This window comes from Grampus griseus (genome assembly GCF_964374135.1).
Source record: "Grampus griseus genome assembly, chromosome: 11".
Classification (NCBI taxonomy): domain Eukaryota; kingdom Metazoa; phylum Chordata; class Mammalia; order Artiodactyla; family Delphinidae; genus Grampus; species Grampus griseus.
The window spans coordinates 44,609,870-44,623,585 of record NC_139005.1 but is presented as its reverse complement, the minus strand read 5'-3'; the positions used below and the strand labels follow the sequence as shown (position 1 = coordinate 44,623,585).

Here is a 13,716-nt window from a genome sequence, read left to right as displayed (position 1 = left end):
CCCGCCCCCCTCCGCACTGGCTGAGACCCCTCCATCTGCCCGCCTGCTCCCCTGGCACTTTGTGCGCGAGAGGCAGCAGCGCAGTGTGATGACGTAAGAGAGCCAGCGCCCCGCAGGGAGCCGCCATTTTAGTGAATTCTGTTCTGGTTGCGTCCGGAACAGTTTATTCAATTTTTCCGCGGAGAGGAATGCTGTTCACGTTTTAACTAAATAGGGCGTTTAGAAAGATGGTGTAACAAGATGGTTAAAGGTATAGATTTCAGAATTAAACAATAATTGTATTATTCGAACCCGGCTCCTCTGTGTGACTGGGCAAATCACTTAACTTCTGTGAGCCTTAATGTTATTTGTAAAACAAAAATGTCTAGCCGTCAGACCGTAGTAAAAATTAAACGAGAGAATTACCTAGGATACATCTTGACAAATAGCAGTCACTGGGTAAGTGGCAGTTGTTCTAATAAATAAGTGTTGGTTTTGTGTTTTCAGGACTGGCAATGGAAGGTTTAACTCAATATTTGGTTTTCTCAGGTGGAGGAACCCGAGTTTGCTCAAGATTTCATCGAATGCCTTCTCCCCGAAGGCAGAATCCACTATCGCCTATTGGAGAACTCTCAAAATCTCTACTCCATATTTCTCTCCTGAGTTCCAGATCTGTATATCCAAAAGCTTATTGGACATTTCTACCTGAATGTCCCCCATTCACCTCAAATTTAACATGTCTAAAGCTAATTTCGTTTTTCTACACAGACTGGTGAACTGCAACCCACAACCAGCCCTTTGCCCAGGCCAGAAACCTGGAAGCCCTTCACTTCTTTGTTTCCCTCACTTCACATATCTGATTGTTATTAAATCCCTATCACATTATTTTTCCCCTGGACTGCTGCACTGGCTTTCTAACTGGTCTTACCTTCTCCCCAGTGCTGCTGTGGGAACATTTAAAGAGGTAGCTACCTACCTCATCATTAGGTTGTGAATTTTTTTTTCTTTTTAATAAATTTATTTATTTTGGGCTGCGTTGGGTCTTCGTTGCTGGACGCTTGGGCATTATCTAGTTGTGGTGAATGGGGGCTACTCTTCGTTGCGGTGCGCGGGCTTCTCTTTTTAGTGGCTTCTCTTGTTGCCGAGCAGGCTCCGCGGCATGTGGGATCTTCCCGGACCAGAGCTCGAACCCGTGTCCCCTGCTTTGGCAGGTAGATTCTTAACCACTGCGCCACCATGGAAGTCCACTATTTTTGAATGAATAAATGAAGCAGTTTTGGGACTTCCCTGGTGGTCCAGGGGTTAAGAATCTGCCTTCCAATGCAGGGGACACGGGAGTAATCCTTGGTCAAGGAACTAAGATCCCACATGCCATGCGGCAACTAAGCCCGTGTGCCGCAGCTAGAGAGCCCACGTGCCACAACGAAAGATTCCGCAGGCCGCAACTAAGATCCTGCATGCCGCAGCTAAGACCCAATGCTGCCAAATAAATAAATATTTTAAAAATAATTAAAAAATTTTAAAAAGGAAGTTTTGTGCTGATTCTTGCATGCAATAGCTGATTCCTTTCACCAGGGGTCAGCCTGGTCCAGCCTTTTCATCCTACTTAGTATGTGAGAAGAGAGGTTTCTATTCTTTTCAATCCTGGGAGGAAAGGCGTGAAGGTGACATTTCCTTCAGTAAAGTCCTGCTCTGTCAATACTTTGCATTTTGGTAGTAATGAGAGAAGAGTTCCAGGACTGTTTCTGTAGGATTTCTCCCTCGGTTCCACTTGGTCCTGAGAGCTGAAGCAATCACTGCACATTCCTTACACTGTCACTTAGACACAACTCTATTACTTTATTCCCTGCTCAGGGTATAGTGTCTTAACTGTCATCGCTTGCATTATTTCACTTTAACAGACTGACTATCCATCTGATAAACTCACCCTCATTCTGATGATTTACCTGCCTCGTTGCTAATGAACAAGTAATTAACTCTTTAACATTTCCATGCATAATAATTAGGAAGTGATAGAATTTTACCTGACAGAAGAAAGAGGAAGAGACATTCAAGTTACAGGGAACAGCTTAGACTAAAGCACTGGGTTATGAAGCAGAGTGGGTGTTTGAGGAACAACAAGGAGCACAGTATTGCTGGAGTTTCATGCTAAGGAGATGAGGAGAGCAGTTAGAAAAGTTGAGGCTGGATGATGAAGAGTCATGTATGCCCTGATAAGAGTGTCTTTCAGACATTCACAAGCTGTTGAAGGGAACACAGGGGAGTGACAAATTACAGGTACTTTTACAAACGTCAGGCTGGCAGCAGCATGGAGAATGAATTGGAGGGGATGAGACTAGAAACTGTTAAGCAGGGTCCAAGGCCACTAGAGTTAGGTGGGACATGGTGTGGGTTCAGCTATCCAAGAGGTAGAACTGATAGAACTTTGGTGACTGTTAGATGGGAGTGAGAGGATGGGGGAAGGAAAATTGATACATAGGTTTCTGACTTAATGAGGGGATACAGAAGGAAAAGCATGTTTGGATGGGGGAAAATAATTAGTTCAGTTTTGGACAGGCTGAATTTGTGGTCAGTGGGATACCCAAGTAGGTAAACCATTCCATAGATATATGGATATAAATTTCAAGGGAGGAGATGACTTAGATGAAGTCATCCAAGGAGAGGATGTAAACTAGAGTAATTAGGGAATAAACTGAAGGTGCAATCCAAGGGAATACCAGTATCTGAGATAACACATATAAAGTGCTTGGAACAGGACCTGACCCATAGTGAGCATTGGTCTGCCTGGCTTGGAGTTGTATCTGACTCCACAGGAAAGAAAGTAGTGAAGGAGGAAAGGACAGGATAGGCCAGTGTATTTACTCTTTATTTCTTGGATTACCCCATTTCTAACATGTGGGGGCCCTGGTCTTTTCTAAGTGCTATGAGTGGGAGAGGGATGATGCACTCAGAGCTTGGTGATTGTTCTGGGCTTTGCCAGGAGTCAGCAGTCAGCAAAGCATAACCAGAGAAAGTGAGAGAAGGGGGGCCATCAGGAGCTAGCCAAAGGGGCTGCTAGCTTGTGCTATGCTGCAGCCTTTGTCCTACTGAAACTGTCCACACAATGGAGTTGGGTTACATGCTGACCTGGCACTCTAAATATGGGGTGGGATAGAGATTCCACATGGTAGAAGCAGAGATGGATGGCCACCCAGCCCCTCAGGACCATATCGCTGTTCAACCACATTGTAATTGTTAGAGAGGGTGGTCAATACTAAATCATAAATCATGTTTATATCAGATTAGTTCATGAATCAGTTCATTTATACTTTAAGGCAGCCAACTTGTGTATATTGCTTGGGCATATCTCATCTGATCCTCGTACAATCCTGTATGGTCAGTAGATATTTTTATGGAACTCAAACTTGGGTTATTCTTTAGGTCCTGGTGTTACAGGCTGGCTAGGGAGTAGCTTCAGAAAGGTAGTGGGTAATCACATGGGACCCACTGTGGAGAAATGAAGCAAGACCAGTAGCTCTGCCTGAAGAGTCCCTAAGCTTTATAGACTCACTTGATCCCTAGTAGTGTGGATTATGCTTCCTATGTCACCTCTATGGGACAGAAATCGGGCCTTCTTTATTGAAGAGGGGAGTAAACTTAGGATCACTAGCTCCAGGAATATAAATAGGTTGAAAGGCTGATGGTTAGTAACCAAGAGATAACTCAATCAAGTGTAGAGCTAGATGAGACTCCAGGATGTTTACTACCACAAGCCAGTAAGACTTAAAATAACTCTGTAACTACCCCAAGTTTCTTACTTTACAAATCCCTTTTATCCATTTCTGCAGTTCCTAGTGGAAAAAACTTCAAAAATGTTTATATGTTTACTTAAGGCCAGAAGAGAGAAAGGTGGAGAATCTAGAAGTAAACTTCGTTGGCAATCCTTGAAAAGAGCCCCAAATACAAGAATAGAGTAGAGTGGTAGCAAAAAAGTGAACGAACTAGCCAGAAAAGAAGCCAAAGATGAACTAGGGTGTGTCCTGGGTGATCCCGAGTGCTGACCCCAAGAATCCCCTGCACTCCCAGGCAATTCCTCACAGGTGCTTTCCGTTGCCCATTCCAGTGGCCCAAGTGCTCTTTCAGCATTGGTACCTTCTCACTGGTTGACTTTGTTTCTGGTGAGGGATGGGAATGGCCTTACCTCCCCTTCCCCGGAATTCTTTTCATTGTCTTCCAGATCCACACATTAGCTTTCCTCTTTACCTCTCTGGCTCCTGAAAGCCAGGTTCATAGAGATGATTAGGGAGTGAAAGAATGAGTCTCTCCTTTCACTGTGAGTACCTCTGGTTGACTGAAGCCATTATAAGCTCCAGCCCCTCACTCAGTGAGGCTGGGGTTGAAGGGCTAAGGAGGAAGAAAAGCTTGGTAGGAGAGAGAAGCGCCGAGGTTGGGGAGAGTGGATGCCTAGGTGTGAGAATGTGTGAGTACAAATGTCGAAGGCTGCCTTGGGAAGGGCAGTGACTGGGGTTAGGGGTGGCAGGTTGAGGGATGAGGCTCCTCTGTATTGGCTGAAGGAAGGAGATGAGGGATGTTCCCTGACACAGGAGCAGAGCTCTCATCTCTCTGGCTGCCTCTTTCTCCAGTACCTGAAACAACTGTTCCTCATCTCCCAACTCCACCCACCTAGACCTAGAATAGCAGTCTCCAAACTGGAGCAGGACACCCAACAGAGACTCCAGACCAGGCTGGCAAAATGGTGACCTGGGAGGTCAGATTCCTGGAGAGAGGAGAAACCACCATCTTTTTCTATAGACTCCATCCTTCTCCCATTGAAGCCAAGACATTTCATCTTCTCTGCCATTAAATTCCAGTCCAGGGACTTCCCTGGTGGTCCAGTGGTAAAGAATCCGCCTTCCAATGCAGGGGACGCTTGTTTGATCCCTGGTTGGGAAACTAAGATCCCATATGCCGCAGGGCAACTAAGTCCGCGCCACAACTACTGAGCTCGCAAGCCTCAGCGAGAGAGCCCACGTGCCTCAAACTACAGAGCCCACGGGCCCTGGAGCCCGCATGCCACAACTAGAGAGAAGCCCACGCGACACAACAAAAGATCCCTCATGCTGCAATGAAGATCCCGCATGCCACAAGTAAGACCCAACGCAACCAAGAAAATAAAGGAAATAAAATAAATATAAAAATATTTTGCCTCATAATTTTAAAAAATAGTAAAACAAAAAATAAAATAAATCTCAGTCCAACCAAGGGGGCCTTATTCTCTGATCACTTCCTTATTCTGTCTCTTAGTCCTTCTTCTTCCTTTCACAACAGGTGGTTGGGGGTCAGTAGGTACAGAATGAAGAGGCTGAGGCCTGGTTGGGAGAGTTTGTTAAAGGGGATGGGGACAGAGAGAGGTTAAGGAGGAGAGGGGTGGGAGAACAGTGGGGAGAAGACAGCATGATCTTGCCGCCTTCCCTTCTCCTTCCTCTCCCCCAAGACCTACAGAGCCGGCGGTTTTGGAGAGAGGTACTGGCTGAAGGCCTGGATACCCTGATCTTTATGGGGTTTGTCCTTAGGGCATCATGCCCCAGTGGGAGCTCCGTGTCAGGCACAGTCTCTCACCCCCTGCCTGGAGGGCTGGTAGTGGTGAGCCTGGCACAGGTTTTTGATGAGGTCAGTGGGGCCCAGACAAATCCGGCCCTGCCACTGGCACTTCTGGGCCCAATGGCTTGACCCTTTCCAGCGGGTATCCTATGTTCTGGCCCAGACACAGCAGCCATCCTGGCCTCAGTCCTCCTCTACCTGGTACTGCCATGGGTGACTGCAGCCTAGCTGGTCTCTCAGGTAAGCAGCAGCCCCTCTCCCTGAGTAGGACGACATTAGGTAGTTAAGGAGGGTGGATGGCTAGGACTTTACGGAATGAACAAAAGAGGGGGCACCCCTGCTCTGTGCATCCTCTCATTAAGCCACTCAATACGATGCAATAGGCCAATGAGTCAGGCTCAGCAGCTCAGGAATTTGGGTGACTTGCTGCAGATTCTGCTCAAAGCTGCCTTTGTGGATAGATGGTGGGAGCTGTGGGCCAGTGGGAGGGATGTATGTGTCCTCCACCCCTGGTCTTAGCATCTCTGGTCCTTTCCAGATGAGCAAGAGGAGCTATATAGGCCGGGGCCAGGGCATGAAGTTCTCCACTTTCCAGTTTGCCGTGGCTCACCAGCAGGTAGACCAGGCAGGCTGGCAGTGGGTTTCTCAGTGACTTCTGGAGTACTGGCATAGATAAGAACCCCACCCATACCAAGCAGCAGTCTTGGGGAAGGCTGGGTTCCATTCCTCAAGGGAGACACAGCTTTTTTTTTTTTTTTCCTTCAGGAGGCTAGGCTAATAGAAAACATTGTGTATGCTAATTACATGTAAAGATATGCAAAAATTCATGTGAGCTTTTGAGAGCTCATCCCTAGTTTGAAAGTTTGGCATTCAGCTAAGTAGGGAGGCTGATGTGAAAGGAAATGGGCTGGGGTTCAGTTCTCCATGGGGTTCTTATCAACATCTGATAAAGAGTAAGGGGGACAGGCTTCCCTGGTGGCTCAGTGGTTAAGAATCTGCCTGCCAATGCAGGGGACAGAGGTTTGAGCCCTGGTCTGGGAAGATGCCACATGCCACGGAGCAACTAAGCCCGTGCGCCACAACTACTGAGCCTGTGCTCTAGAGCCCGTGAGCCACAACTGTGGAGCACACGTGCCACAACTACTGAGCCTGGGCGCCTAGGGCCCGTGCTCCGCAACAAGAGAAGCCACCGCAATGAGAAGCCCGCGCACCGTAACAAAGAGTAGCCCCCGCTCGCAGCAACTAGAGAAAGCCCGTTGCACAGCAATGAAGACCTGACACACCCAAAATTAATTAATTAATTAATTTTTAAAAAGAGTGAAGGAGAGAGGTTGGTAGCTCCAAATAAGGAAATTTAACCATTTTATTTGGTGTCTACAAGGGCACCAAATTAGCTGCTCTTTGCCCTTCTATTCCTTACTATAAGAGGCTATAGGGGTAATGGTTCCTGTTGATAAAACCCTTATCAAATGGCTCCAATTTATTAAGTGCTTTGTTCTGTGCCAGGCACCATCCTGGGCTTGTACCTACATTACCTTATTTGATCCAGAGAAAACTGAATCTCAGAGAGCTTACATTAATTTATTCAACAAATACTTATTTACTGCATACTGTGTGTCAAGCATGGGGTTTGCATGCAAATCGACAAGTCCCTGCCCTCCTGGAGTTTGTATCTAGTGGGGTAACTTCCCCACCTAGAAAGTGGTAAAGCCAGGATTTTTGTTGTTACTGCTATTCTTTATGGATTTCAAGTGCACAGAATAGTCCTTTGTTCATGACATCCCCTTCTCAATAGCCTATATGTGACTCCCAATTCCGGTGTTTCACATGGGAACAGCTTATGATCTCTGTGACTTGCCACGATGTGGAGATGGTGGAGCTTATCAGTGTGTCCCATTCTGCCTTCTCCGCCACCACACAGCCCCCATCTCTAGATCCCAAGTCCCTCACTAAGCCTGTCCACAACTGAACCTCTTTCCCCAAGCTTTTCTTCCTCATCTTGTCCTTTCCTCTCTCCTTGACCAGCCTGCTTCCCCAGATACCCACACCCCCAGACCTTTCCCTAGGCATAGAGATTTAGGACTCCAGTGTCCTGATCACAGCCAGTTTAGGAGGAATTAGACACTCCCATTGCTTCATAGGCATGACTCAGTTTCCTTCCTCTCATTACTTCCTGCTACGATCTTAGAGTTAGGAAAGATGAAGTACAAACTGAGTCTGAGATTTAACTACTCACCCCTTTTCCCCTCCCCAGCTCCCCAACCCCACTCTCAGCCTATCCATGGAAGATAGCATTTTCCTGCTCTCTATCCTGTGGTTTAAAAGGCCAGCCTGGGAATTCCCTGGCGGTCCGGTCCAGTGGTTAGGATTCCAAGCTTCCACTGCAGGGGGCACAGGTTCAATGCCTGGTCTGGGAACTAAGACCCTGCAAGCTGTGCGGTGTGGCAAAAAATAAATGGATAGATAGATAGATAGATAATAAAAATAAAAGGCCAGGCTGAGGGTTTGGAAAGGGAGGTGCTGGCATGGGTCAGGGGGAGGGAACCCGGGCTCAGAGAAAGCCAGACGCAGCAGAACTATTCTGTCCCAGAGCTGCAGGGTCCACAGATTCCAGCCCAAACCAGCCAATGGGAGAAGGCCCTCTAATCCCAGAGAACTAAAGGATTCTCTTCAACTATCCAACTTCCCTGCTGGACCCCACTCTTGATCCCCACCCCCACCCTTACCCCGGCTTGTTCAGAGGAACCTGGAGGCCCCCAGGAGCAGTCAAATACTCCATGAAGTGAACTCAGCCTCACTAACCTCCCAAGCAGAGTTGAGGAATGTTCTAATATAGATGTCAGTCAGGACTATGAACCCCAACTTTGACTTGAGAAAGACAGATTCCTCCAGTTCCCCTGTTCTTAGTCCTTTTCTCTCAGAGCCTGACATGAGCCCTGACCCTATCCCCACCCTCACACCCATGGCTGTGCTCATCTCCCAATTGAGGAGGGAGGGGAAAATGCAGCAGCTTTATCCGATGCACAAGAGTGGTCCCAGTCCTCTGCAGCTGTGAAGGGGTTAAGAGGCTGGGCCAGCCACCTCAGCCTGCCCCTCCCAGGGATTAAAAGTCCTCTATAAAGGGGGCTGTCCATCCAGATCAGGCCAGGGGGGTATCAGGGACCCAGGCATTGTGCCTATCCCCCGTGCCATGTGGGAACTGCGGTCAGCCTCCTTCTGGAGGGCCATATCTGCTGAGTTCTTTGCCACCCTCTTCTATGTCTTCTTCGGGCTAGGGGCCTCACTGCGTTGGGCCCCTGGACCACTGCATATCTTGCAGGTGGCTTTGGCCTTTGGCCTGGCCCTGGCTACACTGGTGCAGGCTGTGGGCCACATCAGTGGAGCCCATGTCAATCCTGCAGTCACTTTCGCCTTCCTTGTGGGCTCCCAGATGTCCCTGCTCCGTGCCTTCTGCTACATGGCAGCCCAACTCCTGGGAGCCGTGGCTGGGGCTGCCGTGCTGTACAGTGTTACCCCGACTGCCGTCCGAGGAAACCTAGCACTTAACACGGTAATGGTTGGCTGAGTGGGGCTGGGGGAACCTGGTGCCCTGACTTCCTTCCTGAAGTGCAGGTAGATCAGTTCCCCAGGGGTCTGGGACAGTGTGTGTGTGTGTGTGTGTGTGTGTGTGTGTGTGTGTGTGTGTGTGTGTGTGTGTTTGCAGGGTGGGGAGGATCACAGGTGCTGTGGAGGGATAAGGAAGTCATAGAGCCCTGGACCTGAGTTCAGGTCCCAACTTTTCTTCCAACTCCTGCAGGTTCTTGAAGAAACTTATTTTACCTTATGGGGCCTCAGTTTCCTCATCCATATTAGTGGGTGCATTTATTTCTACTATGAAGGAGTATTATTAGGAGAAATTAAGGAGCAAATACAATTACTATGAAAGAGGTTGTATTATCCTTCCTCTCCACGGAATGGATGCCGTAAGGGGGTTCCTGCCAGGGAAGCCTTGAGTAGGTAAGGCTGTGGCAACCCTAATGCACTGCCCCCCTTCTTCTTCCTTTGCCCAGTTGCACCCTGGGGTGAGTGTGGGCCAGGCCACCATAGTGGAGATCTTCCTGACGCTCCAGTTCGTGCTCTGCATCTTTGCCACATACGACGAGAGGCGGAATGGCCGCCTGGGCTCCGTGGCCCTGGCCGTTGGCTTCTCCCTCACCCTGGGGCACCTCTTTGGGGTAAGCAGGAGAGGGGAGCAACTCTTGTTTAAGGATTCCCGGTCCCCCAAGCCTTTGTTGACTTTTAAGCATTCTTCTTGCCCACACCAAGGATCAAACCCGTGCCCCTGCATTGAGAGCGTGGAGTCTTAACCACTGGACTGCCAGGGAAGTCCCTATTCTCCTCTCTTGTGATGGCTTTATCTAGTCCTTCTTGACCCCAAGGAGGAAAGGCATGCATCATGGGTAGATGTGGGTTTTGCCGGGGGATCCATAGTCTGTCCCCAGATGGGGCATTAGTGACTTCACCCCACTGTGGGACTTCCATGCAGGTTGTTCTCCCCTACTTGCTGCTGGCTGGAGGCAAGGTGCCAACCCTTGGTGGGCAGGTGGGTGGTGGGAGAGAAGCCAGGGTGGAGTGGGCGGGAAGTGTCTCAGTTACAACTGTGTCTTTTGCAGATGTATTATACTGGTGCAGGCATGAACCCTGCCCGCTCCTTTGCTCCTGCCATTCTTACCAGAAACTTCACCAACCACTGGGTGAGTGAGAGGAGAAGGGCAAGATCCTGAGGCCCTCCTGCATGGGTGTGGACTGCAGGTTCCCAGGTTTGGTTCCTGCTTTCCATCTGGATGTATTGACTGCTCTACCAACACTCAGCTAAGGGGGCTGCACAGAGTTTGCATGCCTGTGTGAGCAGGATTCATTATTTTGCTAGAAAGATAGGCTCTTGTTTATATTGTTCCTTCACTAGTTAGTTAGGGATTTTTACTAAGTATTCCCTGGATTCCAAACTAGGAGCTAAGAGGACAGAATACTGATCAGGAAGACAGAAGCTTCTACTCTCAGAGACCAGGATATGTATGAGCACAAATGGGCCTGGGCTTCATCCCAGTTCTAGCACTTTATTAGCTTCATGTGTGACCATGACAAATAACTCAATCATTCTGCATCTCAGTTTCCTTAACTACAAAATGGGATGTTATGAGAAATAAACGTGAAAATTATATGTGTGAAATATTTAGCACAGAATCTGATATGGAATAAGTCCTCAATAAAAATTGGCTATTTTTGTGTTGTTTGGCCATATACCAGCTAAACGTATGAAAATAATTCAAAAAATTTTTCAGAGTTGTACACCCATTTTCATGGCAGCATTATTTACAGGAGCCAAAATGTGGAAGCAATCCATGTGTCCCTCACAGATGAATGGATAAACAAAATGTAGTATATACATACAATAAAATAGTATTCAGCCTTCAAAAAGAAGCAAATTCTATACATGCTATATACAACATGAAGGAACCTTCAGGACATTATGCTCAGTGAAATAATCCAATTAGAAAAAGACACATATTGGGGACTTCCCTGGTGGCGCAGTGGTTAAGAATCTGCCTGCCAATGCAGGGAACACGGATTCGAGCCCTGGTCCGGGAAGATCCCACATGCCGCGGAGCAACTAAGCCCATACGCCACAACTGCTGAGCCTGCGCTCTAGAGCCTGCGAGCCACAACTACTGAAGCCTGTGCGCCTAGAGCCCATACTCCACAACAAGAGAAGCCACCACGATGAGAAGCTCACACACCGCAATGAAGAATAGCCCCCGCTCTCTGCAACTAGAGAGGTCCCACAAGTTCTGCAACTAGAGAAAGCCCACAGGCAGCAAAAGACCCAGAAGCAGCCAAAAAAAAAGATAAAAGAAAAGAAAAAGACACATATTATATAATTCTACCTATACAAGGTATTTAGAGTAGTCAAATTTATTGAAACAAAGCAAAATGGTAGGTAACAGGGGCTGGGGAGAGGGGGAAATGGGGAGTTGTTTAATAGGTATAGAATTTCAGTTTTGCAAGATGAAAAAGTTCTGGAGATGGGCTGCACAACAACATGTATATACTTAACACTACTGAACTGTACAGTTAGAAATGGTTAAGATGGTAAATTTCATGTTATGTGTATTTTACCACAATTAAAAAGAAATTCTCAAAGCAATATGGAAACTAGTACAAACTTATAGCAAAAAATAGAATATACATGTGCTAAGAATGTGTGGGATAAAGGTATAATTTAATGAGTCGGAAAAGAAATGGTAAGTTCTGTGGTGCAGGCAGTGCAGGAGTCTAAAGTTTTAAAATAAACAAACAAACACTGATTTCTACTTAAATAGTGCCCAGCTGTAATTGCCAAGTGCAGGATGTGTGTTTTACAACAATGGGGTTGGAAAAAGAGCAGCCTTGCTCTTGGTCCCCTCCCCAAACCTGATTATTCCTTTCCTCTTCCTGCAGGTGTACTGGGTGGGCCCAATCATTGGAGCAGGCCTGGGCAGTCTCCTTTATGACTTTCTCCTCTTCCCCCGGCTCAAGAGTGTTTCTGAGAGACTGTCTATTCTCAAGGGTGCCAGGCCCAGTGAATCCAATGGACAACCAGAGGGCACAGGGGAACCTGTTGAACTGAAGACCCAGGCCCTGTAAAAGCTCCAGCTGAATAGAGGGAATAGGAAGCTCCTGGGTTTACATGGAGGGGCTGAGCCAGCCCCTGGATAAAGAAAGAGACTGTGGGGAGGGGCATGTACTTCTTTATTTTTAAATTTATGTGTGTGTTTTATTTTTTTGCCTTTTGCCGTGTGAAATCTTTCAAGTTGCATTCATGAGCTGTTTGGTGCAAACTTCCCTTCCTCCCCATCCCACCTCTCTTCGCCGCTGTGTGTGCATGATTGTGCGTATGACTGTGAGTGAATGTGACCGTGTCTGAGTTTTGGGGCATGGCACGAGAGGTAGGGAAGGGAAAAGAGGTGTCACCCTATACCTTCCTCTCCCAACCCAGTGTGGTAAGTACAGGGAACCAAGACCTTAAGTTTCTGGCCTTTACCCTGCTGCCGGTCAAGTGTATGGCTCTAGGTTTCTGAGGGAGCAGGGAAGCAGTTAGTTACTCCTCAGAGGAGGCAGATGGAGAGAAGTGGAGGAGATGAGGCATTCCAAGAGTTGGTAGAAGCAGCTGGGCATGGTGGACGAAATGGAGGTATCAGCCCCAGATCAGGATGCCAAAAAGTTTTGGAGTAGTTAACCCGAGGGTGTAGCCTACTTATCTCAGAAATGCTTGCCCCAGGGACTTGGGTGGGGCAGTAGCTCTGAGAAAAGTGAACACTGGGGTTTGAACTATTCTATAAATCCACATCAACCTATCTACATCCACTGGCTGGGTTTTGCGTGCATTCTGGCATGATGGATCTGTTTGGAGGCCCTGGGCCACTGAGCTCCCAACCTAAGCAAAAGGTGGGTGAGCCTAGAATCTAGAAAAATTAAGTAGCTTAACTGTTCTGCCTGACACACCCGCAATGTGGCCTCCAAGCAGGTGGTACTTAAGCCCAGAAGAGCTCCCTAACGCCAAAACAGGAAACCTGATGCCTGGAGCAAATGCAGAGGTAGGGGTGGGGGACATAGGAGGAAAAGGATTTGACCCTCAGTTTTAATTTAGAGCAGCCCAAAACACTCTTCAAATGGCATCCTTCTGCTTTTATCACTAGTTCTATAGTCTTCTTTATTTTCCATTTTTGTGTGTGTCTTTTCATTTTTCTCTCATCTGTCCTTTCATCTTCAGCAAATCTAACCCTTTACATGTCCCAGAAATTGATTCCTTCCATTCAAATTTTAATTATTCACAAGATATTATTTGTTTGATCCCTATTTTCTTTTGTTGTTGGGAAAATACACTCATCTCAACAGAAGCCAGAGGAGACCCTGACCTGACGATGAATACTTGTGTTGACCTCTTCCTTTTAGGAGCCTCCTGCGTATTGCGCAAGCTTTAAACCTATACCTATAGTAAGACAGACACCCCAGTCCCGCAAAAGACCACTCTTCCACGTAGCTGAGCTCTCCATTTCCTCACAAATAAAGCCTAACTTTTCTAACTAACCTTGTTAAGACTTTGGAATAATCCACTTGACTAGGTGCAGGGGGAAGAAT

At 47.4% G+C, this 13,716-nt stretch overlaps 1 protein-coding gene across 1 annotated transcript; it reads left to right on the top strand.

Moving 5' to 3' along the window:
* Window positions 1-8,749: 8,749 nt before the first annotated feature.
* Window positions 8,750-12,222, top strand: MIP (major intrinsic protein of lens fiber; the record flags this gene model as incomplete). Its single annotated transcript, XM_082666112.1, has 4 exons — window positions 8,750-9,109; window positions 9,609-9,773; window positions 10,212-10,292; window positions 12,037-12,222. The coding sequence occupies 4 exons, from the start codon at window positions 8,750-8,752 to the stop codon at window positions 12,220-12,222; spliced, it is 792 nt and encodes a 263-aa protein (XP_082522238.1).
* Between the last annotated feature and the right edge of the window lie 1,494 nt (window positions 12,223-13,716).